Raw genomic sequence first — 22510 nt, 5'->3', positions numbered from 1 at the left:
CCATGTTCTGTCCAGGTTGTTGGCATATGTTTGATAAACTTTAATAAAACATAAAGCATAGAAGAACAGAAGAGGAGAGGCCATATCTGGGTGCCCAAACTATCCCGACTCGAGCAGTGGTGCCATGGTTACTCTTTGGTTCATGCACAGGCAAGGCCCAGGGCAGGCTCTTCTTCCAAGGCCAGAAGCCAGACAAGGGAGCTCCAAAAGCCACCCAATGGAGCTGGAGACAGTGAGGGGCAGCAAGCAGCTGGCTACGGAGGGAAAGGCCAGGCAGCTGGAGTAGGGGAGTTGTCGGAGAGGAAGGAGCGGTGCTACAACCCCCCAAACAAGAGACCAAGGGGGTGAAGTCACCAAGCCAGGGCCGGGGACTCGAGGGCCGTGGGGAGGGAGGCGTCTAATCCAGCAAGAACTGCCAACGGGCAGCTGCTCTGCCGCTCCTGAACCGGCCCGAGGGCCTGAGAGGAGCCGTATGATGGCTGGCACGCTTAAGGCACCGGCCCTCAGTGTGGCCTGATGGATGAGGCAATGCGGGCGGTCAGTCTGGCAGCAACCTCGGCAGGTGAGCCAGATGGCTGTGACCAGTGCAGCAAGGAGGCAGGGCTACGGAGCCCGGAGGCCGCCCTTGGGCAGAAGGGCCACCACACCGTGGCCGAGCACCTGCTCTGGGAGCAAGGGGTCCTGGGGTCAACCCCAGCAGCTTCTCCAGGCAGGGCGGGGATAAGACAGCCCGTCTGGCGCCCTGGAGAGATGCTGTCAGTCAGTGCAGAAGAGCAGTGGTCTCCGACTGATGGGTCGCATCCTGAACTACAGAAGGCTGCAAAAGCAGCACTGCCACCCTACAAATCTATGGCAAGTGAATTAAGAAGTGCGTTGCCAAGAGCACCTAAACCCATGAGAAGAGCTTGGCTGCAGCTGGATCCGGCCCAAGGGGGCCCATCCAGTCCAGCATCCTGTTCTCCCAGTGGCCAACCAGATGCTGCAAGGGGAAGCCTGGGAGCAGGACCTGAGCACAAGAGCACCTGCCCCTCCTGCGGCTTCCAGCAACCAGTATTCAGAAGCAGCCATCATGGCCAGTAGCCACTGATAGCCTTACCCTCCAAGGCTAAAGGCGGGTCCCAGATCTGAAAAAGCAAAGAGGGGATGCCCTACCTAAGCTGGTTATTTATCTCCAAGTATAGGAGGGCATTCTCTTTGGCTTGATTTAATGTCCTTCCCTCTAAACTTTTGGATGGCAGATATAAAAAAACGCCAAGAAACAAGAGATGCTGCCCCTGTGATAATGACGAAGCGGAGTCTATTCCACACGTCCTGTTTAATTGTAGCTGTTAGGAAGGGGCCAGAAAAGACCTAATATACCCTATTATGCAGTCTTTCCCAGACTGTTCTCTTGGGTCCCTTTTGACTGTTTTACTTGAGGGTTCAGATAAGGCAATTACTGAGCAAGTGGCAAAATTCCCGAACTTGGCCATCCGGAATAGACTCTGTATGATTGTCAACGGTAATTAAATAAATTGAGTTGTTTATATAATCCAGTTTGCTGCTCACTGTACCCTGTTTTACTATGTAGTCTTATTTTATAACTCCCAGCATTATTTATGTTTTATATTTGTGGTCAGTTGACTGTGAATAACAGTTGATGATGATGATGATGAAAAGGCTACTGGCACAGATGATCCTGAGGGAGGTGGGCCAACAGACGGACTCAATAGGCTCTTCTCCCCCTCTTACCTTTGGTGCCCACCAGGTAATGCCCATGTGCAGGGCATAGTCACAGCACACCTTCGGGTCGGCCAGGCTGCGGCACTTCTCGTAAGCATCCAGCAGGGAGATGTCCTTGTCTGGGAGCACATGCCCAATCACCATTGTGGTTCCCCCAACCAGGGCGGCCTGTGCACAGAGACACAAGGAAGCTCTTCAGAGAGGGGCCTGTTTACAACTAGTTAAACTCTTCCAGAGCAGCCAATAATCAAAACCAACCAACCAGAAAACAACAGTTACCTCATTTAAGGAAGGAAACAACTTAACATTAGCAACAGCAGCAAGATAAAGCAATAGCAGAACGTCTAATAGACCGGGGATGGGCTGGAAGGCACAATTATGGTGCTCTGCATATGCTCAGAGACACTCTTCAGACAGTCCACAGCTGCAGAAATTATCTCCATAATCACTCAGAGCTCAGGTGCAGCTGACAGCAAGTCCCTGTTCAAATCAGGACCTGTGGCCTAGAGTGCCCCGATGGACAAGCCAGTGAGACTCGCTGGTTGGCATCCAACTACGACAGAAGAACTAATGGTTCTCTACGAGGTCAGCAGGAGGAAAGAATTATTATTATTAACATTAATATTATTATTATTACTGCTACTACTGCTACTACTGCTACTGCCTGCCCTTCACCATTAGACCCTGGGTCTACAGAAATTCAAAACACAGTATTAAAAACAATTAAAACCCATTACATTCACAAAATAGGGTGGGTCCTAAAAATGCATGTCTCAGGTGTCAAAGGGTGAAGATGTGCATCTTCAGCATTTGCCTAAAGCTGTGCAGTGAAGTTGCCAGACACAGCTCTGTAGGGAGGGAGGTCCACAGCTGAGGGGCTGCCAGAGAGTACCTGTCCTGGGCCACCCCCCTGAACTTCTGAGGGCAGCAGAAGTGCCAAGGACCCCCCTTCAGCCATTCTCATCACCCATGAGAGTCCATAAGGAAGGAAGTGGTCTTTTAGATATTTGGGACCTAAGTCATGTAGGGCTTTAAACACTAGTGTGAGCACCTTCAGTTGCCCACAAAAATGAACTGGCAACCAATGCAGCTATTTTAATACAGGAATACCTCGCATTAACGTACTCAATGGGACCAGAGCGAGTACGTAAACCGAAAACGTCCTTAAAATGAAGCACTACCTTTTAAAACTTTTTTTCCCTCTCCTTCATGCGGAGCCTCAAAGCCCCGCGCTAAAGCCTCTGCTGCTGCGCTGCCGCGCCTCTCAGCTGATTGCGATTGCGCCTCCCAGCTGATTTGCAGTGGCGCAATCGCATCTATTTCCACCCCCATGCACTAAAGCCTCTGCTGCTGCGCTGCATTTCTGGAGAAATACAGGCATATGGAGCATGTACGTTATAGCGAGGCGACGTTCAGTGAAGCGACGTTAAGCGGGGTATGCCTGTACAGGTGTTATATGAGATCTAAAGGGGACCCCAGATGGTAATCTGGCTGATGCATTTTGGACCAGTTGAAGTTTCCAAGTCGTCTTCAACGGCAGCCCCACATAGAGCACATTGCAATAATCCAATCTGGAAGTTACCAGAGCTATTGCTAGTCGGGGAGTATACAAGTTTTAACAATAAATAAATAAATATAAAAATTTGCTGTCCAAAAGGGGCCAAACCTGGAGCTGGAAAAAGGCACTCCTAGCCACTGAGGCCATCTGAGCCTCCAAGGACAATGTCGGATCCAGGAGCACCCCCTAGGCTGCAGACTTGCTCCTTCCAGGGGAGTACAACCCTGTCCAGAACAGGCCATCTCTCCACCTCCTGGACATGAGAACTCTAGACACGTAACACCTCTGTCTCTGCAGGATTTAGCCTCAATTTATTGGCACACATCCAGCCCATCACTGCCTCCAAGCACTGGACCAGCATCTCAACTGCCTCTCCTGGTTCAGTTGGAACAGACATAAGAGTTGGGTGTCATCAGCATATTAATGACACCTCATTCCAAATTTCCTGAAGAAGCTTCCTGATTGTAAATAGCATGGGGGACAGCACAGGATAGCTCCCATAGTGCTGAACAGTAGCTTCCCATAACTACTTTTTGGACGTGCCCCCAGAGGTACGAGCATAACCAGTGAACCTGTGTCCCCAACACCCACCTCCCTGAGATGCTCCAGAAGGATACCGTGGTCAAGAGTATCAAAAGCTGCCCAGAGATCAAGAGCTCGAGAGGGGTTGCATTCCCCCATTTCTCTCCCAACAGATGTCATCAGCCAGGATGACCAAGGCAGTTTAAGTGCCACGGCCAGGCCTGAAGCCAGACTGGAATGGATCCAAGTAATCAGTTTCCTCCAAGCATGCTTGAAGTCAGACCGCCGCCACCTTCTTGAGCACTTTGCCCATAAAGGGGTATCTGCCAGGGGGCAATAGCTGTTTAACACTTCTGGGGCCACAGAAATCCTCTCAAGGAGTGGACACGCCACTGCCTCCCTCAAGGCAGATGACACCTCTCCCTCCTCCAGTGAAGCATTAATAACTCCCTGGACCCACCCAGGCAGTCCCCTATGGCTAGTTCTCAGCAGCCAGGATGGGGCAAGGGTCAAGGGGACGGGAGAACTCTAGACACGTAACACCTCTGTCTCTTCAGGATTTAGCCTCAATTTATTGGCACACATCAAAAGTATCAAAAGCTGCCCAGAGATCAAGAGCTTGAGTGGGGTTGCACTCCCCCATTTCTCTCCCAACAGATGTCATCAGCCAGGATGACCAAGGCAGTTTCAATGCCACAGCCAGGCCTGAAGCCAGACTGGAATGGATCCAGATCATCAGATAATCCAGAATGCAGATAATGCTGCATTCACTTTCAGGGCAGGCTCTCAAAATATGACCCGTAGGAAAACCGCACTTAGTCCTGTTTTCCTTTTCAACCTGCCTAGCCTCTCCCCACAGCACCCCCCAAGTTGCATTGCTGTCATCACTAGTTCCAGCCCAGGGGTCTCGACCCACCGTTTGAGATTCACTTTGAAAAGAGCACAGCAGCAGAAGAGAAAGGTGCCACGTGAGAGAGTTGGGCTTGCCCAAGAACAGAGGCACGAACGACACGGCCAGAAACACCTTGCAACAGATCACCTCGGACTTCTGGGTAGGAAGGTCAAGGATTTGGGGGCGCAGGTGGTCTTCTCGTCAATTCTTCCCGTGAAGGATAGAGGACTACAAAGGGAAAGGGAGATACTGCAGGTCAACGACTGGTTACGCAGATGGTGTCGACGGGAGAGGTTTGGATTCTGGGACCACGGTCTAAGCTTCTTGGAGGGGGGACTGTTGGCAAGAGATGGGCTGCACCTCACGAGGACTGGGAAGAATCTCTGGCAGAAGTATGGCAAAACTCATCAAGAGGGCTTTAAACTAAAGCCTCTGGGGGATGGAGATGATAGCTTAAATACCGATCCAAAGACAGCGGGTTGTAAACGCAACAATTTGAAGGGAACAGGAGACACTGGGAGAGAGAAAGGGATGCACGGCAAAGCTCACGGTATATTAACGGAGGAATCCAATCGGGACAAAAGAGACTTCTGCTGTCTATATACCAACGCGTGGAGCTTGGGAAACAAGCAAGAGGAGCTTGAAGTCTTAGTGCATCAAGGCAAATATGACTTCATAGGGATAACAGACTTGGTGGGATGACTCCCATGATTGGAATATAGCCATTCAAGGATATAAACTCTGCAGAAAGAATAGAAGCAACAGAAAAGGAGGGGGAGTAGCGTTATACGTCAAAGACAAATACACCTCTATGGAAATCCAAGAGAGCGAACAAAGGGGTCCGGTAGAGACCATTTGGGTAAAAATAAATGGAGAAACAAATAAAACCGACATGGTAGTAGGTGTCTACTACAGACCCCCTGGCCAAGAAGAGGTGGTAGACGAGGCCTTTCTCAAACAAATCTCTGAAATCTCAAGGAGGCAAGAAGTAGTAGTGATGGGGGACTTCAACTACCCAGATATCTGCTGGGAGACAAACTCTGCGAAGCACAAAGCCTCCAACAAATTCCTGATGGGCCTTGCTGATAACTTCCTCTTTCAAAAAGTAGAAGAAGGAACAAGGGGATCGGCAATCCTGGACCTGATCTTAACTAATAGAGACGAATTGGTCACAGGAATTAAAGCGGTCGGTACCTTGGGGGAAAGTGACCACGTAGTGCTGGAATTCGGGATTCTGGGGAAAGCCAAAGAAGAATATAGTCAAACATGGACCTTGGATTTCAGGAAAGCCGATTTTAGCAAGCTCAGGGAACCAGGCTGGCAACTGACTAGACTAGCACAGATGGACCTTCGGACTCACTGAACACGTCGTCTGCCGCTGCTGCGACTGCGGTTTGTTCCTTTTTATGAACTGCACTGTGAAATTAAGCATGCATGTAACGCTGCGACAAATGGTCAGGATGGCAAGGAAAGTTATGTTAATAAACAAACACTGATTGACAGGCAAAACTATAGCCCACTAGAAAAGCATGTCCTTTGAGTGCTGAAAGGCCCAGGTTCAGCTGCCTGCATCTCACATCCCAGTCTGCCTGAGACCCAGGACAGTCACTGCTGGATGGACCAACAGCCCAACTTGGATGGACCAACTTGGTATACAAGGCAACTTCACCCCTGAGCCACAGTGAGCAAATGAAGACTCCCACAATGCCTTTGTTCCTGACGCTTTATGGATTATCTGAGCAATTCACAGGTCACTGCTTTTCACTGGCAACGCTCCTTGACCCACTTTTGCAGGACCACACGGCTCAGGACAAACAAGATCAGGGGCCCTGATCCTGCCAGCAGCCATTGGCTCAGCTGGGCAAGGGTGCAACCTACTACCATCCTGGACAGTCCCCAAAGTCTCATTACTGGAGGGTCTAAGGGTTGGAGGGAGGGGTCATGCTCAAACGCTGCTGTGGCTGTCTCCTGGGTTCTCCATGAGGGAGGTGGAAGGACCCTCGCTGAGGCCTGCTAGGCTCACAGCAACTGCCTGCCTTTATGAAATGGTTTTGTATTTATGTGGAAAGCTTTCCTTGCCCGGTGATCGTCCTTAGTAAGACCTCACTAAGCAACTCTCAAGACGCAATCACAGAAATTGCTTCCTCGCTGGTAGGCATCCAGCTCAACTCTGGAGGTGAGGGCATCTGCAGAAGGACCTCCAAGGACACCCTCAGCTGCTGGGCAGGTTCATACAAGAGCAAATTAACCAACTAAAATATATGCAATTAATATATGCAATTAATATAATAATATGCAATGAATCAGCTAAGATTTCTCTATTCAGCTAAGATTTCTCTATTCAGAGGTCAGTGCTAATGACCTCTGAATGACTGGACAAACGGTCAAGGAATACCTAATCACGCTGAATGAGTTCAAAACAGCAGGGCCCGATAAACTGCATCTTAGAGTATTGAAGGAACTGGCTGAAGAACTCTCAGAACCGCTGTCTATTATCTTTGAGAAATCGTGGAGGACTGGTGAAGTGCCGGAAGACTGGAGGAGACCTAATGTCCCTATCTTCAAAAAGGGCAAAAAGGAGGAACCGGGGAACTACAGACCAGTCAGCCTAACATCAATCCCTGGAAAAACTCTGGAGCAGATTATAAAGCAGTCAATCTGAAAGCACCTTGAAAACAATGCAATGATTACTAGGAGCCAACACAGATTTATGAAGAACAAATCCTGCCAAACTAATCTTATCTCATTTTTTGATTGGGTAACCTCCCTTGTAGACTGTGGGAATGCTGTGGACGTAATATATCTCAACTTCAGCAAAGCTTTTGACAAAGTGCCCCATGGTATTCTGATTAGCAAGCTAGCTAAATGTGGGCTGGATGGAACAATTATCAGATGGATCCACAGCTGGCTCCAAGATCATACTCAAAGAGTGCTTATCAATGGTTCCTTCTCAAACTGGGTGGAAGTAACGAGTGGGGTACCACAAGGCTCGGTCTTGGGCCCAGTGCTCTTCAACATTTTTATTAACGACTTGGATGGGGAGGTACAGAGCATGCTTATCAAATTTGCAGATGATACAAAATTGGGGTGCATAGCTAATACAGTGGAAGACAGAAACAAAATTCAAAGGGACTTTGATAGGCTGGAGCATTGGGCTGAAAACAACAGAATGAAATTTAACAGGGATAAATGCAAAGTTTTACACTTAGAAAAAAGAAACCAAATGCACAGTTATAAGATGGGGGATACTTGGCTCAGCAATACGACATGTGAGAAACATCTTGGAGTTGTCGTTGATCAAACGCTGAATATGAGCCAACAGTGTGATGTGGCTGCAAAAAAGGCAAATGGTATTTTAGGCTGCATTAACAGAAGTATAGTTTCCAAATCGCATGAAGTACTAGTTCCCCTCTATTCAGCACTGGTTAGGCCTCATCTTGAATACTGTGTCCAGTTCTGGTCTCTGCACTTCAAGAAGGATGCAGACAAACTGGAACGGGTTCAGAGAAGGGCAACGAAGATGATCAGGGGACTGGAAACAAAGCCCTATGAGGAGAGACTGAAAGAACTGGGCATGTTTAGCCTGGAGAAGAGAAGACTGAGGGGAGATATGATAGCACTCTTCAAGTACATGAAAGGTTCTCACACAGAGGAGGGCCGGGATCTCTTCTCGATCGTCCCAGAGTGCAGGACACGGAATAATGGGCCCAAGTTGCAGGAAGCCAGGTTTCGACTGGACGTCAGGAAAAACTTCCTAACTGTTAGAGCCATATGACAATGGAACCAATGACCTAGAGAGGTAGTGGGCTCTCCGACACTGGAGGCCTTCAAGAGGCAGCTGGACAGCCATCTGTCGGGAATGCTTTGATTTGGATTCCTGCATTAAGCAGGGGGTTGGACTGGATGGCCTTATAGGCCCCTTCCAACTCTACTATTCCATGATTCCGTGATTCTGCCTGTATCGCCAAGGTAGAGGGAGCAGTGATTGGTGCTGCCTTTGCACTTGCTGGGTATGCTGAGTGCCTGGACAGCTGTGGGCTGGATCTGTTGCCTGGCATGAGCCCATACCAACTTACACAAGTTGTTGTTGGCTACCAAGGCTATCCAAAAATTGAGGACCCCTTTGTGATCCTTGAGACTAATGGGCAATCTGAAGGGAGACGATTCCATACCTGCCTAAGCTGGGCAGGAGCCAGAGAGTCTGGTCTCAGTGGGGTTCGAGAATGAATTAGGAGCACAGACAGGCAGACAGGCCCATGTTCCCCACCTGCCTTGGGGAAGGGCCGTAGTGGCTCAGTGGCAGAGCACCCACTTTGCACGGAGAAGGTCCCAGGTTCAGTCCCCCAATGGCATCTCCAGGCACAGTCCCTGTCTGGAACTCTGGAGAGCTGCTGTCGGTCAGTGTCGTCAACAGTGAGCCAGACAGACAAAGACGCCGGCTGGTTATCAGGCGGCTACTTCTGTTCTTGTCCAATGCAATTCCAGCTGCACCTTGGATGCTCTCCTGTCACTGCAGGGGAGGAGAAGTTCACAGGAGAGAAATGGGGCAAGCCTCTTCGCCGCCTCCTTCAGAGGATGGGAGGAGCAGGGCTGGCCCACAGGCTCAGTCATCCTGGCTAAAGCCCTGAACAACTCCTGATTTCTTGATCCTTGCAAAGAGAAAGAACTGAGCTGAAAGGGTCAGTGGCCCCAGCAGGCCCCAGCTTCCTTCAGTCTTTCACAATGTTGTGTACAATATGCAGGATTCCTAATCCACTGTTCAGTCACATGCCCCCCTGAAGGCTTTCATTCCCAACAAACAATCAGGTCAACCAGCAGGGGACCGATTTTCTGTCAAGGGCCGCACTCCCTCTGGGGTAATCTATCAGGGGCCACACGGCCTGGCTGCACCTTTTCAATAGCCTCTCCCTCCCTGCACAGCAGCTGCCAGCGTAGGTGGAAGAAGGGGTCACCCCTGGCACAGCCTGCCATGATGGCCTGCAGAGGGCTCCCAGCCCCTCCCCCCCAAATGCTCCATCGGTTTCCACTACCCCCACCTCACTTTTCCCTCCCTCGTTCTTGTTACACCCCTGGCATAAACCATGGCAGAGAGAAAGGGGCAGGAGGGCGGGCAGGCAGGCAGGCATACCACCATCAGGAGTGGGTGCAGGAACTCCTGCTCTAGGGTGGGCTCTGCCTCCCCACGCCTTCGCTCCTCTGCTGGGACACAGGCCTGGCTCTGAATCCAGGGTGCATTTTCATCCCTTGCCTGTGCTTGAGACAGGCTTTTGGCTTAAAAGAAAATGCGATGGACATGCTTCCCACAATAAGCGTTTCTTCCATGTCCTCTTTTAAAAATGTGAAACATCATTCACAGCAGAGGAGGACGCAGTTCTGTGATTGTCACAAGGACCAGCAAATCATCACTCTGCACAGCCAGACGGGGAGGGAGGTGGCTTTGTGATTTTCAACAAAGGCCATCCAATCAGCAATGTGCAGAGCTGGTTTCCGTTGGAAAGAAGGGGAACATATTGCTCAGGAGCTTAGTTCTGTGTTAGAAAGGGTGCGCATCTGTCAAGGAAATGGTGCATGTAGATCCAGAGCAGGCTCACTTCTTACAAAGGAGAAGTCTGCATGCAGCTGGAAGGCAATCTCCAGGTGACCCAGGAAGATCAGAAGAGCGAGCGTGTGGAGGAACAGGTTGGATGACCCTCTCTCCGAGACATGTTCTGCCAGGTCAGATCAAGCAGGCCATAACACTTATTGTTTGCCCACTGGTTAAAGCATCCCTTGCCAACCTGGTGCCCTCTTGATGTTTTGCACTACAACTGCCATCAGCTCCAACCAACACAGCTGCGAGATGCCAGGACTGATGGCAGCTGAGGTCCAAAACATTGGGGAAGGCTGGATGAAAGCATGGCTGCGCAAAAAGGCAGATGCCTGAATGTTGCTTTCTTCAATATAGCCAATTGTGTTACCTGTTTATATATGCATGTTTTTATGATATTGTAAATCACTTTGGGACACCTCATGGGAAGCAATTCATAAATGAAATAAATAATGTTTCTCTGGCTGTTATTAATATTCCCTTTGTGGCTGCATGTTAGGAAAATGTCTGAAATGTAATGATTTCTTTTTACTTTTTACTTTTCATTTTTCAAATATAACAATAAGAATCATAAGAGTTAATATACAATCCAATAACCCTTTGTTTCATATTTCATAACTTTAACGGTGTACAAAGAAAAAACAAAACAGAACAACCAGCACAGGTTCCATTTTCATCCCACCGAGCCAAATGTAATGATTTTGTAAGCCACCATTAGTTCACTTGCTTAAAAGAAAAAATCTGGGTAGAAGTTTTAAAAACAATAACTTAAAAAACATGTTCCAGTTCCATAGAACTCCTCCTTCTGGCTTGATTTTTTGTACAAAATGAAAAGGAGCCCAGGCAGCCTCCTCCAGCTGCGTCTGCCGCTTTTGCTGCGTGACGTCAGGGGACCCGAGCATCTTCAGCACCAGAGGCCTGGACAGCTCCCAGCAGCACCAAAGATGACAGCAAGGCAGGGGCAGCGTGGACAGCTGGGCAGAGCCGGCACAGGCACAGGGGGTGAGAGTGACAAGCCCCTCCCTCCCTGTCGACCCCCCCCTTTTGCAACTGGGGCTTTTCACCAGGCTCTGCTTGAGGAAGCTGAAATATTGTGGGGAGCAGCACTCCATGCAACGCTTCCAGTTCCTTTGACGCAGGGAAAACCAGTCCTCCTTTGGATGACCTAACCCCTTTCCACACCTGCCCCACAAATGACACCAGCAGTTGCCACCTGCTCCACCAAGCCAGCCCCCCTATCCCACTCCAGCAAGAGTCGGGGGCAGCTGCCAGGGAGGCCCCCTTGGCTTCACACACTCCACCCCCGTCAGGCTCCCCCACTTTCAGGGCACACTTGGGGGGGTGTCATGTGCCTTCTAACCCACACACACAAAATGCTGCCAACATCATGGCAAGGGGCACGCAGGAGAGGCTGAGCATGTGCAGAGTGAGGAGGGGAAAGAGCTCATAGGGCCAGCCAAAGGTGAGGGCAGACACACCTTCACCCAGGGCAGAGGAGCTCCTAAGTGGAATGAAATTGGTGCTACTGGCTATGTACTGTAAAATATATTTTATTATTTTTTGTAGTTTGGTTAGTGCTGGTGTGTATTACTGCCCTGGGCTCCTGCTGGGAGGAAGGGCAGGATATAAATCAAATAATGAATAAATAAATATTACATGGAAACCACTTTGGTGTCATAATGCCAAAAAGCTGTAATTAAAATTTTAAAATAAACTACAATAAATAAAATACTTTCCTTGTGGGGCTGTGGAAGCACAAGAAGGGGGTGCAGGCATGCCACCCGCAAGAGGTGGTCCTCCTGTTCAGCTTGCAGAAGTGAAGCGAGACCCTTCCACCATGCTGAACCCCCTACCCGCTGCAGAAGATGGAAAAGGGGTAGGCCCATCCTCTCCCCCCACCCCCATGGAGGCAAATGTTTCCAGTGAAAGAATCCACTGCACCTCTCCATGCACAAAATGTGAAGCGCAGGCAGCTGCGTCACACTCACAGAGATTGTCCAAGAATCCAGTCCCAGAAGAGATGCAGGAGACACATTTTTAACTGGGTGTGGAGAAACACTCCTGGTTTTGCACACAAAACACTCAGTTCGAGGGCTATTTGTCTCCTATGAGATTGGCACCAGCCACCCACCAAGAACTGCCCCTGCCAAAGGATGCCAGCCCCTCTCAATTTACAACCATTATGTCCCACACAAAGCAGCCACGGCCCTGTCTTGCCCCAGAGGGAGATGTCAACATCCTCTAAGGGAGACAGTAATGGCAAAGGGGCCATCCCTTCCCAGGCAGGAAAGGGGATAGGGGACTCACAACAGACCATGTGCTCTCAACATCCCAGCCCCAACTTCACGGCATGAAGCCATGTCCCTAACAACCCCAACCCGCTCATTTAGATCATGTTTCCAGGGGGAAATTTGGCATTTCAAGGAGTTTTGGGCTTCGCACAGACAAGAACCTTGCTCACTAAGCACATGACAGAGCCAGGGGTGGTCCTGGAACAGAAGGGAGCTCTACTGCACATATGGAACAATCTCCCTGACGAGATGTGCCTGGCGCCATCACGGTTATCTTTTTGGCGCCAGGTCAAGACTTTCCTCTTCTCTCAGGCATCTTAGCATGTGTTTTTTTTAATTGTTTTAAATTTTTTAGTGTGTTTTAAATTGTTTTTAAAAGATGTGTTTTAAACTTGTATATTTGTTTTAATGTTTTTAGTTACTGTAAACTGCCCAGAGAGCTTCGGCTATGGGGCGGTATACAAATACAATAAATAAATAAATAAATAATAAATATGGGCATGTGCTTGCTGGGGCTGATGGGAGATGTAGTCCAGCATTCTGTTCTCAAACATATGCCTATGGGAAACCTGAAAGTAGGACCTGAGTGCAAGAGCACTCTCTCCTCCTGTGGTTTCCAGCAACTGGTACTCAGAAGCATACTTGCACTGACCATGGAGGGCGCCAGGTTGTCGAAGGCTGCCTGAGGAGGACTGAGATGTTTGTCCTTGTTCATTTCTGGCCTACACAGAGCTAGTTTGCCTTTTGCAGACAAACCTTTGCAAACTGGAAACTGGACACAGACAGCATATAGGCGAGCTGCAGGTAAATTAACCCTCCACATCATCACTGATGTTACTTGGACCAGGCAGGATGCACCTGTGCAAATAAATATAGGAGGCTGCAGCAGGGCTTAATTCCTACCTGTTAGAGCCATACGACAATGGAACCAATGACCTAGAGAGGTAGTGGGCTCTCCGACCCTGGAGGCATCCAAGAGGCAGCTGGACAGCCATCTGTCGGGGACGCTTTGATTTGGATTCCTGCATTGCGCAAGGGGTTGGACTTGATGGTCTTATAGGCCCCTTCCAACTCTACTATTCTATGATTCTGTCACAGGCCAGGGTCTCCTCTCTGTGGCCCAACACTCCATTTGAGGCATGTGGGGGATGCAAAGAGACTCAAACATATCTCTGCAACTGGGTGAATGTGTACTGGTGTCATTCACAAACCTGGCCACCTCCCTCCTCACCCCAAACTCCAGGCCATCTACGAGCAAGTTAAAAGGCAAAGGTCCCAATACTGATCCTTGGGGGACGGCACTTTCTACATCTTGATACTGTGATAACTCCCCATTTACACCTCCTCCTGTGTACCCTGTTCTTCACCCAGCTACTGACCCATAAGAGGGCCTGTCCTCAGGAGTCTTTGGTAAGGAACTAGATCAAAAGCCTTTACACCTACGAGACCCACTCCCCGCCAACATGCTTGTTGGCACACTTGAAGAATTCTAGAAGTCCCGTGAGACAGGACATATCCTTGCAGAAGCCACGCTCCTTCTTCTTCAGCAAGACTTGCTTTTTGATATTGGCCTTTGCCAACCTGGGGCCCACCAGCCGTTTCAGACTACCGCACACATCAGCCCCAGCCAGCACTCCCCCATGGTGCTGGGGCAGACAGGAGCACAGCAGTGCTGGCTGGGGCTGATGAGAGTTGGGGCCACCCAGTTGGCGAAGGGAGACCAGGGTTCAAATTCCCACTCGGCCATGAAGCTCCCTGGGTGACCTTGGGCCAGTCGCTGTCTTTCAGCCTCACCTACCTCACAGAGTTGTTGTGAGGATAAAATCAGGAGGGGGAGAGCCATGCCTGTATGCCACCTTGAGCTCCTTGGAGGAAAGGTGGGATATAAATGTAATATAAATTGATAAATTGTAGGGTTCCTCAACCTCATCCCTATGTGGGAGAGGCTATTCCCATTGTCCTGCAGGACTGTGAATCTGCCTCAGGCAAGGCCCAAACACCAACCCAGAAACGGCCTCTTGCAGAGGTCTTTCAACTGTTGGCTGTGTTTATTTGTGTGTGCTTAATTTAGTTTAAAGCAACCACAGCAGCAAAGTAACAGCAGATGTTGAAAAGCGAGTGTGCCAGCGTGTGCGTGCGTTTGACTAAGAAAGCAGGCTTTTACCCTGCAACAGCATCACTGAGACTGGAGACTTAGTAAAATAAGAAAAGCTACTTTATTTATAGAAATACACAGTAGATAGAAAGGCATGCCTAGTTCTAGCTAACTAACTAAGTTGGAGGCATAACTCCCAGGTGTAGGAGTCAGCCCCATGCTCGGAGAGAGCAGAGACAATGGGATGTCTCCTCTCTCACGGACAGCCAGAGAAGAATGGAGTGGAAAGGGCAGAAGGAGGAGGGGCAGGTAAGCTTCCCTAAAGGCATCACAGTCTAGCGACAGAAGGAAGTCAGTCAGAGCATCACAGGTAAAGGTAAACAAACCTATCCATCTGGAGGACCCTCGCTCTAGCTTCCTTCTGGAGCTTAAACAAAAGAACAAAACAGGAGTTGCTCTTGCCCCACTTCCAACATCAACTACTTCCTGAAGCTTAGGAGGGAAGGACAATGTGATACGTTTCTGGAACATTCCCACAGGTAAGCTCCACTTAAAAAGAAAATGGCGGGCTGGACAGCAGGGGCGGGGAGTAAGAGGAGGGTTTTCTCAGGGTGTCCTCAGCAGACTCAACATGTTTTGGGCCCCCCGCTGGGGAGCCCACTGAACTTCCTCCTTCTGAGCAAGTTTGAAGCTTCGTCTCCCCCACTCCCCACCCGTTTTGGCAAACATTTTGTCCCTTTGGAGCTGCCCTCCCCATTTTTTCCCTACTCACAGACAGGGCTGGCTCAAGATATTGCACCACCTCTGATCCAAAAGATGCGGGAGGGAGGAAGGGAGAGAGAAGAGGGGCACTTCTGCCACGTGCACCTCACACGGATTGCACATGGCTGCTTCACTGACTCCCACAAGAAAACACTTTGATTGGCTCAACGTGGAAGGATATGGGGCCAGGCTGGGAGAAAATGGCTCAAATTAGCCAAGCAGAAGCAAGGCAAGGCCAGAGACGGGTGGGCAAGGGGGGTGGGCAGGCTCTTCTCCTCCCCTTCTTCATGCTCCTCCTCATGTAAAGAGTAGCCCACCCCCACAGCATGAGATTCCACCCAAAAGGAGCAGGCTGGGCTCTAAGCTGAGGGCAGGGCATCACAGCTTCAGCGCCTGCCCGCTGACATCTTGGGCATTGGTAGCTCTGTAGACCAGAGGTGGGGAGCCTGGCGCCCTCCAGGTGTTGTGGGACTACAACTCCCATTGCCCCTAACCACTGGCCATCCTGACTGGGGATAATGGGAGGTGGAGTCCAGCCTCATTTGGAGGGCCAGAGATATTCCCCATCCGAGTGGCAGAAGCTTCCACCTGATAAGGACGGAGTTGAAGGCAGCAATTCTGCCAGGAGCCAAGGGGCAGAGGCACAGAGTCTTCAGGATGGCCCCAGCCGCAGACATCTTCCCCTAAAACACAACCAACTATGATGAGGTGCTAGTTCAAGTGCTCCCCCCATCTTTCTTTGGGAAGGTGTCGGCCCCCCTAAGATAGAACCCAAACAGCCCTGGTTGAGCAAAAGTGTGGTCTCTCCAACCCTGGAGGCCTTCAAGAGGCAGCTGGACAGCCCCATCAGGGATGCTTTAGGTTGGATTCTTGCATTAAGCAGGGGGTTGGACTTGATGGCCTTGTAGGCCCCTTCCCACTCTATTCTATGAGTCTACGAAAGCTGTAATACCTAAAAGCTGACAGTGATAGAGCAAACTTGCTGAAAGGGAAATGACAAATGACTGATTTTATTCCATGTTCACCATGTGGATTATCTTGGCCACTACAACAAATTAATTCTGATATCCTACATATACTGTACGTAGGTGTGGATGTTTGTCTATGAATATAGACAACCATGAACGACACTCCTAGCCTCAAAATGCCAACATTCCGCCTATAAACGCATGGAGTACTGCTGTAATGTTCACATACAGGGTTCATCTAGAAAGCACCACTATGGATTCCAAAGTGTAGCAAGTTGACACTCAAAGTGTCAAGAATGGTCACATCAAAGCTTGAAAGCAAAACTCATGCGTTCTTAATTTTTTAAATTGTGCTTTTAAATTGTTTTTTGTGTTTTAAAATTTGTATACTTGTTTTTAATGTTTTTAATTGCTGTAAACCGCCCAGAGAGCTTTGGCTATGGGGCGGTATATAAATGGAATAAATAAATAAATAAATAAAACTGTTCAGAGACTGGAGATTTGACTTGTCCAGCTGACCCAGCCCACAACGTGCTTTGATGGTGCCAAGGCAAAAAATGTTGGAGAAGAAGAGGGGGGTGTTCCTGCTGATGTCCAGTAGAGTCCCTTCAGGTCAACGGCTGGCCTCCCAACTCCTGGCCTCATCCAGTCACAGCCCAAGACAATATGGGGAGCTCAAGTCTCCCTAGCAATTAACTACACTCCTACTTGGGGAGCATTCCCACCCCCACCTCACATGTTGAAAGCAGCCAGTGGGGGACACCCCACCTACATCAGACAGCCCTTAAGGCACTCTTCCCCCCCCCAGCCACTGCGGCTCTGCAATCAAGAGAGAAGGGTAGCTACCTTGGTGCCATGGTAGAAGTCATCCACACAGGTGGCATTCATGAAGGTCTGGTGGAAGTGCGTGCTGGTATCGATGCCCCCCGGGATCACCAGCTTGCCGGTGGCATCTATGACCTTGGCTCCGCCGGGGATCATGAGCTCGCGGCCGACCTGCTGGATGATGCCGTTCTCAATGTAAACATCGGCCTCCAGGGTGCAGTCATCATTCACTACCTTCCCCCCCTTGATGAGGATCCGCATTGTGGCAGCGTTGGCGAGCATGGCTCTGGAAAAGGAGGAGGAGATGGCATGATGTAGGTCAGGAGTCTTGGACGGCTGCGCCACTACAGTGTCTGCTCCTCTGCCCACTGGCCCAGGAAGACCCCACATATCACACCGCACCCAGGGTTCCCCAGGCGCAGGGAATCCCTCCAACAATGGGGGTCCAGAGCATCTATACCTGGAGGCCACGTTGCCAACTTGCTGGCCACAGACCATGTCCAAGAAGCCACCCAGACTCAGAAAACCCAGTCAGGTAAGTCACACCCCACAGAGTGTCCCAGGCTGAGGGAGGCCCATGACAAGCAGAGCAGTAAACCCTGAAGACCACGTTGCTCCCCCTGCCACGTTCACCTGGATGTCAGAAGGCACAGGAAAGCCAGACATCAGCCCCTCCTCGTTCCCTGGGCGGGGGTGTTGCCCAAGTGAAGAACTACCAGACACGTGAAGGCACGGTCAGGAACCAGAGCACCTCAGGACCTGCCTCCTCGAGAACGGCCTCTGAGGCCCTTTGCATTGTCCACCCAGGGCCGGTCCTACCATTAGGAAGAGAGAGAAGGCAGCCTCAGGCAGCTGGTCGCAAAAGGGCAGCAAATAGCAATGTAATTTATTATTGCCAGGGAGGACAAGAAGCACTTGTGGGATTTTCAGCCTCTGGGGCCAAATAATTTGGCTGCCAGAGGTGGGTACCTTGACTCGGGGGGAGGGGAAGGAAAACGTCTTGGGCTGACCCTGCGCCCATCCCCCAAGAGAAGCGTGGCTGGCGAAGGTGAGGGAACGGAGGCCTTGGCGAAACCAACGGTGTGTAGTTTGGGAGTGCCTCTAGATGGAGAAGGCTGTCAGTGGCTAGTAGCCATGTTGGCTACATAATACCTCCATTACTGCTGGTGCATTCAGCTTTTGCTGGGGGGGGCTTCCTTTTGGGGCATTTGGCTGGTCACTGTGACAATAGGAGCTGGACTAGACAGGCCCCCTTTGGCCTCATCCAGCCACAGCCAGGCTCTTCTCACGGTGAGGCCATGGAAGTTCAGAGAGAACCGACATTAAAGAACCTGTTGTGGCTCGCAGCTCCCAAGTGTTTTAATTTTTTATGTTTGCTGTTGTTATGTGCCTTCAAGTCGATTATGACATATGGTGACCCTATTAATCAGTGACCTCCAAGAGCATCTGTCGTGAACCACCCTGCTCACATCTTGTAAGTTCAGGTCTGCGGCTTCCTTTAGGGAATCAATCCATCTCTTGTTTGGCCTTCCTCTTTTTCTACTCCCTGCTGTTTTCCCCAGCATTATTGTCTTTTCTAGTGAATCAAATTTTTATGATCAAATAATTTTTTTTTTTTATGTTATGCATAGATATATACGATGTTCCATGCTGTAAACTGCCCTGTGGTCTTTTGACAAAGGGTGGCATACAAATGTTTAAATTAACCTGGAGTCAATCTGCCACATTCTGGAGCAGCTGACATTTCCTGACTGACTTCTAGGGCAGAACCGAGAGGTCCCCATGGCACGCAGAAGGGAGGGGGAGGGCAAGGTCTGCTGTTGCTCAAAAGTAGCCAGCACTCAGACAAGGTGCTCCTGACCACAGCAGTAGACACAGCACGGGGCTCAACATTCCCAAATGGCAGACTGACTCCCACAGGGAGTGTGGCCAGCTCTGGGTTCATGGGGGACTCCACCATCAGCATGTCTCTTTTTTGCTTGTTCACCCTTATCCACCACTGCCTTCATAGAAGTGGCCGCCGCCTCTGGTCCTGGCTCTTTTTCTCTCAAATATAAACTCGCCACAGGTGCCATCTGCATATCCACGGCCTAAAAGCCCTGTATGACCTGACCTGCCCTTCCATGCACAGGAGAGTGTCTGGACCCAGCGGGCAAGTCCCCTCCGAGAAGGGCAACAGTCACTGTTGTGTCCGCCCAACTAACTTTGCAGCTTTCAGCAGAAGAAGCCATCCTGGACTCCTTCCACAGAAGCTATGAAGGGCAGAGTGCCCACCCTGGCGCCTGCTTTCATCCCCAGAGACGAGCTGAAAGTCCCTCCAAGTCCTGAGTTCGATTAACCAACACAATAGCCATTCTCCTGGCGCTGGCAGGGTGGGCTGTCCTGTTGAGGCCTGCCCTAGACATACCCTGGACCAGAAAACTCCATAGTGCAGGATCGCACCTTCAGGCGCGAGAACAGCTCTCTGCTGAGCCACATCACACTATTCTGGTTGGTCATTTAAACAGCACCCCAGCAACCCTCTTGGGCCAAACGCTCCCCACAGAGAATAGGAAGGGCAGAGCAGGAGACCCAAACCCAACGCCAGGAGGCAGGAGTAAGCAGACACAGCCAGAAGAGGCCCCCAAAGGCGGCTAGATTGGGTCTTCTCCTGTTTCCTCCTCCACATATCCGTTTATGGAACAGGAAACGGGGCTGTGGCTCACTGAGGCTGGCCACGTCTTCCACGGCTGGAGCTAAGAAGTCACCTGGCTCTGGAGCCTCCAGAGGCTGTTTCCGAATGGGGGTGGGGGATTTGGGAGGGGTGGTGTGGGCCCAAGGAAGGCTTTCCCTTCAGGGTCAAGGGAAGCCCCCCCAGACTTCACACCTCTCCTTGCTTTGTGCTTGAAACTGGGAGGCCCAAGTTCCAATCCTCACTAGGCTGTGGGGTGAGGCAGCACATGGCCAAAAGCCAGCCTGAGTTCCCTCTCTACTCCAAACAGTAGAAAGAGGACTGGCCTACCTTATAAGATTCTTGTGAAACAAGAGGAAAGACAGAGATTGCAGAGTATTTTGCACAATCATGCTGCCACACAGGCCAAACGGATCTTGCTCCCCGTCTCCAGAGGCTGCCTTTCACTGCGGCCTTTGTGCCTGCACCTCTTTCCTCCCCCTCATTTCTCCCCCTCGCCCACTTGGTTTGGCAGCAAAGAGTCCTGAGGGGTCATGGCTGCTGCTGCTAGGCACTTGGCCCAGAAGTTCTTCCCTGCACCAAACAGTGCAACGCAGCCTTCACCAACCTGGCTTTGGTCGACAGCTCTTAAGGCCATGCTGGCTGGGGCTGATGGGACATCTCGAGGGCACCAGGTTGGTAGACGGTGGGGTAATGTTTCAATTAAGGCTGGTTCCATGGCAAGTTAAATGGGGAGGGGGAGACCCGGCAGTGCCTGAACTGCTGCTTTGCTGGAAAGGCCTTGGACAGGAAGAAGACACCCTGTCAACACTCTGTGCCATACTTCTGCCTGCCTGCCCCAGCCCCCCCCCCCCACTCTTCCTTCCTCTGCTCAATGCTGCCTGCCACTGGGGTGGTCCAACACACACCTGGAAGACATCCTGAGCTGCATTGGGCAGGGCCACTCTGGGGCAGCGGGTCGGCCCCTCCAGCCTGGCACAGACTGGCAGCTCAGTAAGCACACAGCTTGCCCCCTGGCACTTTTACCCAACCCACCCTCCAGGCAGGCCTTGTGTAGTCTGAGCTAACACACAGTCAAACTGAGAATTCTGCACTCTGTATCCATATTCAAGCTAAGCAATTCCACACAGTTGATTCTGGTTTGGCAGGTGAGGGTAGGCTTCAGTGCCAGGGGAAGTCTTCCTCAACCAAGCTCCCCCTGCAGAGAATTCTCTTGGCCCCAATGTCTGGGGAACACACTCTCAGGCAGCTGTTTCATAGAATCAGTAGAGTTGGAAGGGGCCTGTAAGGGCATTGAGTCCAGCCTCCTGCTCAATGCAGGAATCCAACCTAAACCATCCCCGACAAGTCTGTCCAGCTGCCTCTTGAATGCCTCCAGTGTTGGAGAGCCCACCACCTCCCTAGGTCGTTTTTTTCATTGTCTAACATTCTAAAAGTTAGGAAACTTTTCCTGATGTTCAATCAAAATCTGGCTTCCTGTAACTTGAGCCCATTATTTCGTGTCCTGCACTCTGGGACGATTGAGAAGAGATCCCGGCCCTCCTCTGTGTGGCAATCTTTCTCCCCTCAGTCTTCTCTTCTCCAGGCTAAACATGCCCAGTTCTTTCAGTCTCTCCTCATAAGGCTTTCTTTCCAGACCCCCGAGCATCCTCATTGCCCTCCTCTGATCCTGTCCCAGTTGGTCTGCATCCTTCTTAAAGTGAGGTGTCCAGAACTGGATGCAGTACTCAAGATGAGGCCTACCCAGTGCTGAATAGAGAGGAACCAATACTTCATGCAATTTGGAAACTATATTTCTGTCAATGCAGCCTAAAATAGTATTTGCCTTTTTTGCAGCCACATGACACTGCTGGCTCATATTCAGCTTGTGATCTACAATTCCAAGATCCTTCTTGCATGTAGCATTGCTGAGCCAAGTATCCCCCATCTTATAACTGTGCATTTGGTTTCTTTTTCCTAGGTGTAGAACTTTGCACTTATCCCTGTTAAATTTCATTCTGTTGTTTTCAGCCCAGTGCTCCAGCCTATCAAGATCCCTCTGAATCTTGTTTCTGTCTTCCATGGTATTAGCTGTGTCCCCCAATTCTGTATCATCAGCAAATTTGATAAGCATTCCCTCCCCCTCCTCATCCAAGTCATTAATAAAAACGTTTAAGAGCACTGGGCCCAGATCTGAGCCTTGTGGGACCCACTTTCTGCCCGGAAAGTGTGCCTCTGCTGCCCCCCCTCCCCGCCCCTACATTGTAAGCAAAATTAACCTATTATGTCTTAGCCAGGCCTGGCCTTTGTGCCCTCTGGAGATGGCTACACAAGTGCTTTACAATCAGCAGTTGTCAGAGAGGCAGTCTCCACCCCCAGAGACAGCTTTCCTTCCTTGTGCCAGCAGCGCAGACAGGAAGCCAAATCCACACAGCTCCGCATGTGACCGGGCCGAGCCTGACAAGTGGCTAGAGAGGTTCTGAACGGCAGGAAGTGATTCCAGTGCTGCCTCAGCCCCACAGCTATCTGGCAGGGTGACCACTTTAAGGGGAGAGAAAGAGATGGCCCACGGGTGGGGGGAGGTAAGCAGATGGCCCCTGGGGCCACAAAGGTTCCCTACCCCTGCCCTGCTGGAGAG

The 22510-nt window shown here is 50.5% G+C and overlaps 1 protein-coding gene across 3 annotated transcripts in view; it reads right to left on the bottom strand.

Moving 5' to 3' along the window:
- The window catches only part of DPYSL5 (dihydropyrimidinase like 5), a 44965-nt gene that overhangs the window by 7700 nt on the left and 14755 nt on the right, over positions 1-22510 (bottom strand). For 2 of the 3 annotated variants that reach the window (XM_061625923.1, XM_061625922.1), the window contains exons 2-3: positions 17244-17508; positions 1732-1890 (exon numbers count right to left, since the gene is read on the bottom strand). In XM_061625923.1, coding sequence (XP_061481907.1) covers positions 1732-1890; positions 17244-17504 — 420 coding nt within the window. In that variant the 5' untranslated portion in view covers positions 17505-17508. Of the gene's footprint in view, positions 1-1731; positions 1891-17243; positions 17509-17855; positions 18038-22510 lie in introns of all 3 variants that reach the window. The other variant, XM_061625924.1, reaches the window with a different exon arrangement.

Source organism: Rhineura floridana, chromosome 4 (assembly GCF_030035675.1).
Source record: "Rhineura floridana isolate rRhiFlo1 chromosome 4, rRhiFlo1.hap2, whole genome shotgun sequence".
NCBI classification, from domain to species: domain Eukaryota; kingdom Metazoa; phylum Chordata; class Lepidosauria; order Squamata; family Rhineuridae; genus Rhineura; species Rhineura floridana.
This window is presented reverse-complemented; position numbering and strand designations above follow the sequence as displayed.